This window comes from Terrapene carolina, unplaced genomic scaffold (genome assembly GCF_002925995.2).
Source record: "Terrapene carolina triunguis isolate 2854851 unplaced genomic scaffold, T_m_triunguis-2.0 Scaffold21, whole genome shotgun sequence".
NCBI classification, from domain to species: domain Eukaryota; kingdom Metazoa; phylum Chordata; order Testudines; family Emydidae; genus Terrapene; species Terrapene triunguis.
In genome coordinates this window covers 22,446,908-22,460,439 of record NW_020664372.1, presented here as the reverse complement: position 1 = coordinate 22,460,439, position 13,532 = coordinate 22,446,908, and the positions used below count along the sequence as shown (strand labels likewise).

Below are 13,532 nucleotides of genomic sequence, written 5' to 3'. Positions count from 1 at the left end.
AGAAGCCTTCCCCTGACAGCTTTCAATTAACAACCACTGGTTAGTTGTGCCAATTTATGTTACTTATCCCCCTAATCTTCGGGAGTACGTTATTATTAAAAAAATCAAATCCTTTTCTATTTATGCAGATTAATCACATCCAACACTAAAGGGTCTGACATTCAATGAGTCTGAGGGGAAGTTATCTGCCAGTGGGATATTCAATGCTGAAAAGTATCCAGCCTATTAATTGAGTTACAAGCTCATAGCAACTGCAGCAATTTGATCAAGTTTCACAGGGCTGGCTGGAGGCTGGTTTGGCCCCTAGTTTAATTTAGAGAAACCTCAGGGTTGCTCTAACCAATGCCTGATGGTAACCAATCCCTAGGGGCCATTATGCCAGTGACGGTTTGCTGAAGCAACATAAAGGGGACTTTGCATAGGCCAGAGTCAGGGCCCAGCAGTATAATTAACTGATAAGCACTAATGGTCCCAAATTCAAGAGCATTAAAAAAATAAGACCAGCTCAGTAATCTCTCTCTCACCTTTCAAACTGCACTTTCTTGTGTCCTCCTTCTTTAACATAGTCAAGAACCTGCTTCTGAGTCCGGCCACTGTAACAAAACCACACTTAAGCCACCAATCTAAGGTATTACATTTGTTAACGTTAAATACAAATAATGAAAGCAGATTTATTATGTAACTTTTCATTTCCATGGCATAAAGTGATGTACCATCTTTTGCATCATAAATGCACATTGGTCTGCAGGGAGTTTGATTTAATCATATAGTCAGTGATAAGCCGCTTCATGCAGTCCATATTCGCATTCAATCACCCACCTACCAACCTTGGGGGTGAACCTAAGAAGCCAGGCATGCCAGTGTGCAGTTTTAGATACTGTATCCTATGAACTCACAGTAAACCACAGACACAACTATTTCTACTAGAAGCATTAACTCACATTTCACAATAAGAATGCAATGGATCTCATTGTACATACATGGATAAAATGTCACTTGCATTTTTTGCCAGGAAAATACTTTTAGACAGATAAAATACAGACCATTTTACCACTGTCTAAATTCAACTGTGCCCCTTTATGCTGAATTATGTTACTGGGAAGTCACCAAAGATAAAGGCAAGAAAGAGAGATTTCAGCTCTCCTCTTATGAAAATATGTATCTGAATAATTTCTGCAAGTTAAATTTCAGTCTTATCTTTATTAACTGGTGTCAATAAACATTGGTACTGAATGGAGAATAGTGGAAATACATTTCAGGATTAAATTGTTGATCTTAAAGACATTTAACTATAGGTACAAACATTTTCTGCCGATTCAGCCTTAGATGGATCTCAAACCTTGCTCTTATATTCCATGAAAAAGGAGCCAATGCCAAACATTTATATGGTGTATGGATATGAATACGAGAAGAAAAAGAAAGCAATAGCATTTGCACTCAGTTAGAAATGCATATCCTACACCCTGGAGAATGTCCAGTGAGGAACAAAAAATCTCCATACCTGTTAAGACCTGTAAATTGGACAAACTATATAGCAAGGCCTATTGCAACAATGAAGAGCAATACTTCTCCTAGAATGAACTCAGCAGAGATCACAGCGAGAGACATGAAAACAACATACGGCTCCACTCCAAACTATGTGCATGTTTAATCAGGTATGTTAAGAATGTCTACAATTTTTTCATTTACTCTGGCAGTAATTAAATCCAACAATTTAGACTGCAGTTTCTGTCTCCCCCACGAAGACCTCCAGGTCCTTCCATGTCACCTACTTTATTTTTCAGACCCAGAAAAGAAAGTTGGAAGAGGCAGGAGAGGACATATCAACATGACTACATACCTCTATGAGTCAACTGGTGTCTCTGATTTGGTAGCATTTTGAATTCACTTTGCACAGGTGTAAATGACCTAACAAGATGCAGTTAGTGGAAAATCAGACCCAATAGGAGTCAAACGGCATTACATGGGAGATGCTGCAAAGAGTCCATCCAGCAGTGTACATAAGCAGCAGTGACATATCAGCATTTTTGTACACCGAGGCCTCGTGTGCACTAAAAAAGGTTTGCCAGTACAGCTATACAGATGTATAGCTATACTAGCAAACCCTCCTAGTGTAGATGCAGCTTATACCTACAAAAAAAAAAAAAAAAAAAAAAAAAAAAAAAAAGAGTTTTTTGCCAGTATATCTTATACCAGTTCCCTGAATGAAATAAGCTATACTGGTAAAAGGACTTTTACGCTGGTATAGCTACATTTATGCAAGGGGTTTTGCTGGTATAAAAATTATTTTAAAAAAATTACTACACCAGCAAAGTTTTACGTGTAGACCTGGTCTGAGGGTGAATTCCTGTCTCTGTTAGCCCTCTTATAGGCATGAAGGGTCCAGAATGCAGAGGAAACACTGCATTTAAACAGCATAGGGGTGAGTTTGTCAGACTGTAGGGAGGCCAGGCAAGGAAAATCTACTTCTCTCGTGATCTACATAGCAGAACTCTCTCCCTGGGAGCATGAAGGGATCATCTGTTGACAAATCACAGGAGGTGGGACTAGTGGGCCTGTTTGGTGCATAGATGGATTGTGGGGGTTGGGTTGGGGTGGAACAAGTGCAATGGAGACTACTGGCTTCTTTTCACCATACTCTTTTAGCAGTGTTCCCTCTAATTCAGTGGCTCTCGAACTTTTGTACTGGTGACCCCTTTCACATAGAAAGCCTCTGAGTGTGACCCCCCACAATAAATTAAAAAAACTTTTTAATATATTTAACACCATTATAAATGCTGGAGGCAAAGCGGGGTTTGGGGTGGAGGCTGACAGCTCGCGACCCCCCCACGTAATAACCTCGCGACCCTCTGAGAGGTCCCGATCCCGTTTGAGAACCCCTGCTCTAATTTTCCGCACAAATGTGCGGAATGAATTTTATTATGTGCACAATATGGAGGTGATTTGTGACACATCACCTTCGTATTGGTGCACATAACAAAATTCATGTGGTGGGGGTGGGGCTGAGGGGTTTGGAGTGTGGGAGGGGGCTCAGGGCTGGGGCAGAGGGTGCGGGCTCTGGGGTGGGGCCGAGGATGAGGGGTTCAGGGCTGGGACAGAGGATTGGGGTGTATGTGGGGGTGAGGGATCTGGCTGGGGGTGCAGGCTCTGGGGCGGGGCCAGGGATGAGGGGTTCAGAAGGGAGCTCTGGGGCGGGGCCAGGGATGAGGGGTTCAGAAGGGTGCTCTGGGGCTACGGCAGGGAGAGAGAGGGCTCCCCCCAGCTCTCTCTCCACACAGCAACTGGGGGAAGAGGCGCTTCTCCCCACCGTGGCAGCTCTGGAGCTGGGATCGCGGGATAGGTGCCGTTCCCCCGTCCACGGCAGGTCCGGGCTGGGGCTGAGTTGGGGTCAGGGGAGGGGAGGGGTGCCCCAGCCGTGGCAGGTCCGGGCTGGGTTCAGGCCACCCCTCCCCCAGCTGCAGCAGGTCCGGGGCTCAGTTGGGGCCGGGGAAGGGGGGCCCTCATAGGTGCCGACTCTGTGGGTGCTCCAGGGCTGGAGCACATACAGAGAAAAATTAGCAGGTGGTAGCAGCCAAGCTTCCCCCACCCCCAGTGCTTCTCGCTTGCCGGCAGCCCCTGTGACCTACTCTTCCCCCTCCCTCCCAGCACCTCCCAACTGCCGCGAACAGCTATTTTGTGGCATGTAGGAAGCTCCTGGGGGCGGGGGGGAGAGGAACGGGGAAGAGGCAGGATGGGGGCGGGAAGAGGCGGGGACTTGGGGGAAGGGATGGAGTGGGGACGGAGCCTGGGACCGGTCCAGCATTCCCTGGCTAGAGGGGAAGTTGACGCCTATGGTGTGCCCCTTCCCCGGCCGCGGCAGGGTGGGCTCCCTGAGCGCCTGTGCGGTGCTAAATAGGCTGCCGTGTGGCAGCACAGCTTACAGGGAATTTAGCTCTTTAGTAGCAACTTTCCACCAGCTACTGTAAGGGGAATTTAGGCTTTTATTCCACAGTTTCCCATGCATTACTCTGGTTGAACAGGTGGGTTAGCAATCATAAAGCAGCAGTTTGCAACACCAAAGAGAAAAACATTAAAGATCTAGGATTAAAATAAGGACAATGTGATTTCAATGGGGGAGAGGAACAACAGCAGGAGACAGAAAGGGGAAAATAGGTCTTACCTGAACCTAAATGATGAACCTCTAGTAAAAAGAACAGGTTTAGGCTTTGGTTTGGGCTCCTCAAAGAGTCTGAAAAAGGCATGGTGTTCTACACAGATCTTCCAGAAAGACTTGCAAAAATCCCGACTGGCCATCAGGAATTCCAAGGTGTCCTGGAATGAATTCTAAAAGATGTAATAGCATTATTTACGTGAGTGAGCAAATGAGAGAGCAACGCACTGGACATATACATCGATACACTGATGCTATGCTACAAATTCTCTCTCCTGACTCACCGGTCTCCTGGCCCAAGGAGCCCTCCCATTCATCCCAAGAACCTCCTACATACTCTTAGCAGGACTAACAAAGAGCAATTCCCCAGAATTTTTCCTGTTGTCTCATGTAACAGACCTATTACAAGGCTCCTCAAATTATTTTAAGAATGCAATATACTAAATCAGAATAACCCGTGTCTTCTCCTCATTCTAGTTTATATCTCCAGCCACTGACACTTTGCCATCCAGCCAGGAAAGAACAAATGGATTTTGCTGAATGGCAGCAGCATCCATATTTCTTTGAAGCACAGTGCTGGAGTAAGACATACAAATATAAACTGCAGTAACTTTTCTGAACTGTCATTTTAAAAGGAATGTCTTGTGGGAAGCCCTTCAACGAGTTTAACGCGCCCTTTCCCTTTCCTGAGAAGCATTTACTCATTTCTGCTTCCCTACTCCTGCTTTAAATCTTTTCATTTGATTTGATACAAGCCTCAGAACATTTGTATTGTGCATTATTACAATACAAGCAACAGGATATATCTCAGAACTAAGAGTCCCATCAGTCAGAAATATAGCTTGGGAATGGGGATCTGCTGACCATTCCCAGTACCACAGCAAAAGCACTCCATCTTAGGAAACTGAAGATCACAACTGCACACCACAGCAGAGGTGCATAGTCCCATAGTTAAATATCACTAACTCATCAATCTGAGGTTAATTATTAAGAGTGTGCACTACACTGAGTTCACCAGCTTTAACAGGAAGCCTCACCTACTCAGCATGGCATTGAGACAAATATTTTAGTACATGGAGCCACAGACATGGAAATACTTGGTATCTTTCATGGACGTACAGTTCTTAGCTTCTCTGCTGAGTCTGTCCAACGTGGATGTCAATTTTAAGACGGACACGAGAGAAAACGTTATCAAAGCACTAGCCCCAGAAATAAGTGTAAATGACCAATTAAAAAAAATCCCATTGATTACAACCGAGGCAACTCAAACATCTATTTTATCTGCTTCTAGGAATTTACCAGAGAATCTCTCCTCAAATTTCTTTGAAGAATATCAAGGACTTACATTCACATCAGGCCGTAGCTTGATAAGAAAACGCTTCCTCTTGAAGCTCAGCTTTCGAACCTTAGCCCAGTTGAAGGCATTGATCTTGGTGTGACCCTAAAGATGACAAGGCAAGTGAAGTCATGTTATAGATTAAAGGACGAGTTTAAGTATTCCAAGCATGTATCTGTAAGGCAAATTTGACAGTTATCAAAAGTACTTTTGCATAATCATTGTTTAAAATGTATTTGCTTGTAATGGTGCTATTACTAATTGTTTAGGCTCCAATCCTATAAACACTAACACATATTCCCAATTTAAGAACATGAGTAATTCCACTGAACCCAAGTACTTAAAGTTAAGAACATGTGTAAATGATTACAGGATTGGGTGCCTTATATATTGCAGTAGTGCCTACATACCCCATGAGGATCAGTGTCCCCAGGTCGGCCCAGTCTGCCCAGATGATGTTACGGTATAATCTTATTAAATGTTTTACTGTGTGAGTTATCAGAGAATTTTAAAAACTACTCCATTCCTCACACACTACAGAAACTTCCAAACTCTATTTTTATTTGATCAGTAAAATCAGCATCCCTTTAAATATCTCCTCTTTCTGGAAAAAAAAAATGCAGAAGTAAGCAGTGGCAGTATTAATCGTTAACATATAGTCATAGAAGTAAAAGGAAAATATATAAATTACTTGACAGTGTTTATCTGATGAGCCAAAAAATGCCTTTTAACAGTGCTCAGGAGCCATATGTCAGGAGCTATGAGTCATGCTACGAAAGGCTTTGTGTATGTTCACAATCAGATTGCACCATTTGAGCAGAACGTTCTTTTCTAATTAATGTATGCTAAAATTAGAGGAAGATTTAAAGTATTAACTATTTCAACTTAGTAATAAAAATTCATTATTAATATCCTTATAAACCTGCTTAGGAGTTTTTTATAGTTATAAAAGCAGCTTCTACTAGATTCCTAAATGTACAGAACTATGTTGCTTTGTAGCTTCCACATCAGACAAATATACAAGCACTGACACCATGATGATGTTTGTTAGCTCAGCCTGCTGTCTAAGAAAGTTATATTAATGTCATAATCATCTCTGCTAGGAAATTCAACAGCACAACAGATGGGTTCTAAATTTTTTTTAGTAAAAATAAACATTTGCAGTCAGCATTTATGTGATTTGTGAATTAACCTTTATTTTCCCTTTTTTATTTTAAAATCATTATAGTTTATTTTGCTCACCTACAACATCAATAAAGGAGAAATTTAGGGCCAGTCCTGCAAAGGGAACGTACCTGCATGAACTCTTGTGCCAAGGAGTCTAATGGACTACAGTGGGTCTGGGTTGACTGCAACGGGTAAGAGTCTGCACAGAAAGATTCTTTTGCACGATTCAGACCCTTAGGGATTGATCCTGCAAGTGCTCAATATTGAGTGTAGTGCTTCCTATCATGAGGAGTCCCACTGAGGTCATACACAAGATCATTAGTAAGTGCTACAGTCAATGGGAGTTGTGCTCAATGTCTTTCCAGGATCAGACCCATGCCCCCAGAACTTTTAACTGGATCGGCTTAGATGGACCCCTACACCCGCAGAGACCCTGTGAAGTGAGTGAAGTTTTCCTGGGGTGAAGGGATCCTCCCGCAGACATCTATCTGAAGGATTAGGGCCTTAATTTATAATGGTTCCGACCGCTTTAAAACAAGGCTAAGGAAAATTTGCATATAGTGGGTGTGGCTCCTCACACTTGTAACTACTTAGTCTATGTTCTTTTTTAGCAGCTTTCAATGTTCTTAGGCAGTGGTTCTCAACCAGGAGTATGCATACCCCTGGGGGTACACAGAGGTCTTCCAGGGGGCACATCAACTCATCTAGATATTTGCCTAGTTTTACAGGATACGTAAAAAGCACTAGTGAAGTCAGTACAAACTAAAATTTCATACAGACAATGTCTTGTTTACATTGTTTTATATACTATACCCTGATATGTAAGTACAATATTTATATTTCAATTGATTTATAATTATATGGTAAAAATGAGAAAGTAAGAAATTTTCCAGTAAAAGTGGGCTGTGACACTTCTGTATTTTTATGTCTGATTTTGTAAGCAAGTAATTTTAAATGAGGTGGAACTTGGGGGTATGCAAGTCAACGGAGACTCCTGAAAGAGGTATAGTAATCTGGAAAGGTTGAGAGCCACTGTTCTTAGGCATTCCTTCAACTGTTGATCAAGTGATCAAGTTGTGAGTTTACTGGTATTTTCTATTTGGACACTTGTGCGGTTTTTTGGTGGGATTTGTTTTTTATTAAAGTAGCCCCACTGGAACTGCTGGTTCAGAGATTCTTTTTTTTAAAAAGGTCTAAAAGATGGATATTTTTATTTTGAAAAAAAAGGTTTGAAACTTGAGTTTTTTTCAAAAATTGAGGTTTTTGTTTTGGTTTTAAAGGGAATAGTTATTTTAATAATTGAAGTAACCCAAGTTTTAAAAAATATTTTACTCAATTTTTTAACCCTCAATTTTGATGCAGAGACAGAGTCAGATGTTTTGGGCCAGAATGTCAGCTTGTCAGGTAGGCCTATGAAGCTGGGGGGGAAGGACACGGGAGGAAGAGGCTTGCTGGACTGGGCCAAGGTAGAATGAAGAGATTGCTGCAAGGCCCTGGCTGGGAGAAGCAACTAGGTATTGCCCTAGATTTTGCAAAGCCCATACAAGGAACTCTATGGAGAGCCCCCATCTAGTTCTCTCCCACCTCACCCCTCCCCACACCTCTTAACTCCCACTTCCCCACCTCCACATGCTCACTACTCCCGATACCTGCTACTTCATGCCTGCCTGAGACCCTCCTTCCCTGTTTATGATTAAGGCTGTGAGTCTGTCACAGAAGTCATGGATTCCATGACTTTCTGGGACCTCCGGGACATCTGCAACTGGAGCTGCAGGTGTGGCTGATCCCAGGGCCACCACAACAGCTGCACCTGGGGCCGGCCACACTGGCCGCTGCGGGGGTGGCCCCGGGGACAGCTGCACCAGCCGCTGCTTGGCAGCATCCACTGCTGGAGCTGGGGCCAGCGGTCAGCCCCCAGGGACCGCCAAAGCAGCGGCCCCCCAGGGAAGCTAAGATTTAGTCAGGGGCATTTATAGTAAAAGTCATGGACAGGTCATGGGCCATGAATTTTTGTTTATTGCCCGTGACCTGGCCAAGACTTTTACTAAAAATGCCCATAACCAAATCTTAACCTTATTTATGATGCCCTGTGGCCTCAGGTGACCCACCTCCAGTGTGCATCAGGGTAGTGAGGAGTTGTAGCCAACATGTAGCTTTCTGATCATGGATCAAAGGAGGGTAGTTAGGGAAGTCAGTCTCTTCAATAGCTGGTGCTGGAAACAGACAGGGCGATGGGCTGGAAACGGGGTGGAGATCTAGCTGCTAGGTTAAGTGTGTGCAGGTAGTAAGGGGACCCTGGAAGTGTGGGACCTTATGCAGTTACATAGGTCTAAGGCCAACATTGCAAGTGACTCTGGGAGCATCCTGAAATTTTGGTGTCTCTGGGTGCCTGCTAGCCTTAATCTCCCCTGAGGGTGGCTGTAAACCAAACTCCTCTAGATACATTTCACACAGAGGATGCACCACTGGTATAATAATTGCTTTTGTTAAAAGAACAGTCTGTTTTAAAGATTAAAGCCATGATCAGAGCAGCTCTAACCTGAAAAACTAGAATGCCTGTGTTGGCAACTGCCAGGTTGATCTTCGTCCCTTCCCTGTCCTTTGCTGAATGCAACCGGATTCCATACATCTCCAACCGACGAGCAATCTCTAGTAGTTGGAAATCTGATTCTGCTGGTGTCTGTCCACTTTAGAAACAAAAATGAAAAAGAAAAGCCAAGAGACTTGAATTCTCCACATTTATTAAATTGGAATCAAATTACTTCTTTAAGGAGCAAAAAGATATTTCATCATGGAAACTGGTTCTCGTTAATTAGATAATATGCATATGGCCATTCCAAGTCACCCAATCTCAGCAGCTAGAACAATAGCTCTGTTCTCAAAGACCAAGATTTTTTAAAAGCAAATAGTGATTTTGGATGCCTCAATTTTTGGGGCCCAACTTGCAATACCTCAAAGAAGCCTGATCTTTTCAAAAGTGTTGAGCATCCATCTTCTGAAAATCAGGCCTATTTATGGTGTCTCCAGTTAGACATTCAAAAACTGACATACCCAAAATCACAGTCACTTACAAACAAAATGTCTATCTCAAACAGAGCCCATGTCTCCACTAGGAGCTCCTTACCCATGTATCTATACCGGTATACGACGACAGCAAAGCATTCCTAGCGGTGTGCTTTGTACTGTTATAGTGAAGCCACCACTCCTGAATGAAACAAGCTATACTAGTAAAAGCACAGCTTTGCCGGTATAGCTGCCTCTACCCTAGGGACTTCTGCTGGCAAAGCTATGTGGGTCAGCTATTCATACCCTTAACTGACAAAGGTATGCTGGCAGAAGTCTGCACTGTAGAGCTAGAACATGAAAGAACCTCCCTTAGAAGCACAGAGATATTGGATTGTGACCAGTTTTCACCTAAAATACAATTAAGCAGGGAGGCAGAGTTCGGGGCATCGGTGTTTTAGCAATTATAGGACTGCTATATTTTCTAAAATAAAAGAATATATTACAGTTAAAATGGTCTCATTTTAATTAGATGTTCCCTGCTGATGAACTAAGAGGTGTCCTACCATGGGCATACCACCTTAAAAGAACACATATAGATGCTCTTTCAATGAAGAATTCTAGCTCCCAAATTATAATAGTGTGGGAGGACACAAAAACAGTCGTGTACACAAAGCATTTTTGCTGGTTGATTGTGTGTATCTTCAACCACTAACTCTAACAGAATTGTATATACATTATTCCAACAGAACAGTAAATTATATGGCTTACTGGGCTCATGAAAATAAAAGATTATATGAATATTGTCTACTATATAATTGGGTAGGATAAAGGAAATGTGCAAAGGAATAAGATGAAAGACATTGAGGGCAGTGAACATACATTTTGGGCTCCATAAATGTTAAATTCTTCATATTAAATCATACAGTCCCAATTAACATAACTGCTCTTACAAAAACCACAACCAATAAACCCCAAACTTCACTTAGTTCAAAATGCAATGGCTTGAGTCTTGAATGGTTCTTAGAAGCAGAAATTCCTGCCATTCTGCTCCTAACTGATCCTCAGTCTCTTAACTCCCTTCTAAGACTCATCTCTTCTCTGGGTTATATGATACCTAACCTCCCACTTCTATTCAGAGAACCTCTCTGATTCCCCCCTGGCTCACAAGCTTCTTCCAAAATTTATCTTTTGAGCCTTTTGTCACCCGTCTATGGCAGTGAAAGATATCTTCAATGACCTTGACCTCAATGAGACTACTGACACAAGTATCTGCAGGATCAGGGTCATCATTTACAATTGTATTTGCATGCACAAAATTGACAATGAATCCTTTTGTGTGAAACAGGCTGAAAAAATAATTGAATGCTAGAAAGAAAATCAAAATCAACTGATGCTCTTTAAACATCTTGTACGTTGACTTGAAAGGGCAAAAAGTAACTAACTCATAAGCCTGAAAATCTTTTATAGCTAAAGCTCAATATATGTTCACAGTTAGAATTACATTGAAGGAAAGGAAAGTTAATAAGAACAAAAGCTGGGACTCACATATGATTGCGGTGAAATTCCATGATTTTGTCTTCTAGTGTTTCTTGTTGAGGTATATACTTGTTCTTCGTTAAGTGTTCACGGTCTATTGTTTCATCAAAATCCCCAATCTCAGCTAGAGAGGGACATAAAAATCAAAACCCTGTGTTTAATCTATATTATTCAGACAAACCAAAAAACAGAGTAATAAAAGTATGTTTGTCCAAATCTGCAACATCGTTTCATAACTCATTTTCATTACTCTATGTTCCACATATTCCTTATCATCTTTATAGGTAACAAACAATGAGAAGTAGCCCAAGAGTAAGGGTTCTCCTGTTCCCCACAACCCTACAAGTAGATTTAAAAAAAACAAATGAAATAATTTCAAAGATGTATTGATTTGGGTGTGTGATAAGGGTTGGTGGAGGGGCTTCAATTTGCTGATGAACATTTCATTGGAGTAGATCAGCGTCTGTCAAGCTCATTGTGGCACTCAACACAACAACTTCATTTCCTCTAGAACAACAAATGTGCATTTCTTTCCCTGAACTCCACCCCCGAAGTTTGATGCAATTATGCATTATGTCAAATTCGAAGAAAGACACATTTTTGGGGTGGTTTCTTTGTTTTTTGATACATACATATATTGCAACCCAGAGATTTATGAAGCCTTTGTCTGTTTTGTATTTTGCAGTACTTCAGAACATTCAGTCTTTTTCCTTTCTCTGGCTTATTGTTATATTTTGTTTCTGTGAACAGAGTTTAATAAAAAATCATTTCTCAGACTGAAGTTGCCCCCAACTGCTGCAGTTGTTGTAATTACAAGTATGCAACAGTTCGCTATGTAACCCACTTTTTAGCTCTGCCACATTAGTGGGAAGTTACTTATTTTTGGCAATCTACATATGGGAATCAGAATATTTAATAGCATGTTGCCTGCTACTCTATCATACATTATTTACATGTTTCTGCTATCGGTTTCTTTGTAAAATGACATTCCCTCTGCCCATTATTATCCCAGAGTACTAGGAACAGTACAATGAATGAAGGCTTTTACTGATCTTTGTCCATCCCTCTGTGAAAGATCAATAAACCCCAATATCCAAGCAGTATAGCTTTATTAATCTTTTATACCGAACTAGGTTCCTTCTAAAGAGACTAAATTAAAATCCAGGGATCATACGTGGACATTGAATAAATTTTACAACTTCTACCTCTGAAAAGAATTAATAGATGATGTGTTAGAAGATCATGCTGCCTGTTCCATCAGCTCCTTGATACTCTACCCTCTTTCCACTGCTGAATACTTTAAAAATGAGAATCCTCCTGCACAAAAAGCCCACTGTTCCATATCACTAACTCCCGTTTCACTGAGGCCATGTCTAAACTATGGGTGCTACAACTGCGCAGCTACAGCGCAGCAGCTATGTTGCTGTAGTGCCATAATGCAGGTGCTTCCAGTTCCTACAGCAATGGAAGGAATTTTTCCGTTACTGTAATCCGTTAATCCACCTCCCTGAGGAGCGATAGCTAGGTTGATGGAAGTATTCTTCTGTTGACCTATTTGCGTCTACGCCAGGACTTAATGTCAGTGTAACTACAGTGCTCAGCAGAAGTTATGTAGCTATGCCAATCAACATTTTAAGAGTAGCTCATGGCTCAGGTTTCTATTTTGTCCCCAAGGTCAGAAATCTTGAGTTTGACTTTGAACTTAAAAGGAAAGGAAAGATGTTTAAGGAAGAAAGAACACTGCCTATCACTATCTCCATAACATCATGAAAATTTGACGTTAGTTGGACCAGGGTCTCCTGAAAATATTATTCACATTTTACTCACACCCATGCACATGCTTAACATTCCCTTTTGTATGGGTTTCCTAAAGCCCTACATTCTTTAAACTTCAAGAGGCCAAACGTATTGCAGTCAGACTATTCTCTCCCTGCAGCAATATGATTTCTGCCACTTTCACTGCATCTACCACTCCCAAATCCATTTCAAATCAAACTCTAGGGCTTCCAAACTCACCAGGACTTGTTCTCTCTGACCTCATATCTACCTACTTCTCCCTCTTCCCTCCCCAGTCTCCTACTTCCATCTAAGACACCTTTCTAGTATTTCTCTACAGATAGGGCTGCACTTTATGGAACTCACTTTCCCTCTGAGCCATTCCCTCTTTTATTACTTGACTACCTTCTTGATCGTTTTAGCCAAAGATTGATTTTTAACCACACCTCACTTTTCTCTTACCACATTAGCACATGGCTCCGTTCTCCCCTTGCTGTAACTAGCCTGAAGTAAAAAGAACAGGAGTACTTGTGGCACCTTAGAGACTAACAAATTTATTAG

The 13,532-nt window shown here is 41.8% G+C and overlaps 1 protein-coding gene across 1 annotated transcript in view; it reads right to left on the bottom strand.

The window, feature by feature from the left end:
* The window catches only part of FARP1 (FERM, ARH/RhoGEF and pleckstrin domain protein 1), a 150,174-nt gene that overhangs the window by 76,154 nt on the left and 60,488 nt on the right, over positions 1–13,532 (bottom strand). Inside the window, exons 6-10 of the mRNA XM_029913092.1 lie at positions 11,205–11,319; positions 9,193–9,340; positions 5,496–5,591; positions 4,160–4,323; positions 525–593 (exon numbers count right to left, since the gene is read on the bottom strand). Of these exons, the coding sequence (XP_029768952.1) occupies positions 525–593; positions 4,160–4,323; positions 5,496–5,591; positions 9,193–9,340; positions 11,205–11,319 (592 nt within the window). The remainder of the gene's footprint in view (positions 1–524; positions 594–4,159; positions 4,324–5,495; positions 5,592–9,192; positions 9,341–11,204; positions 11,320–13,532) is intronic.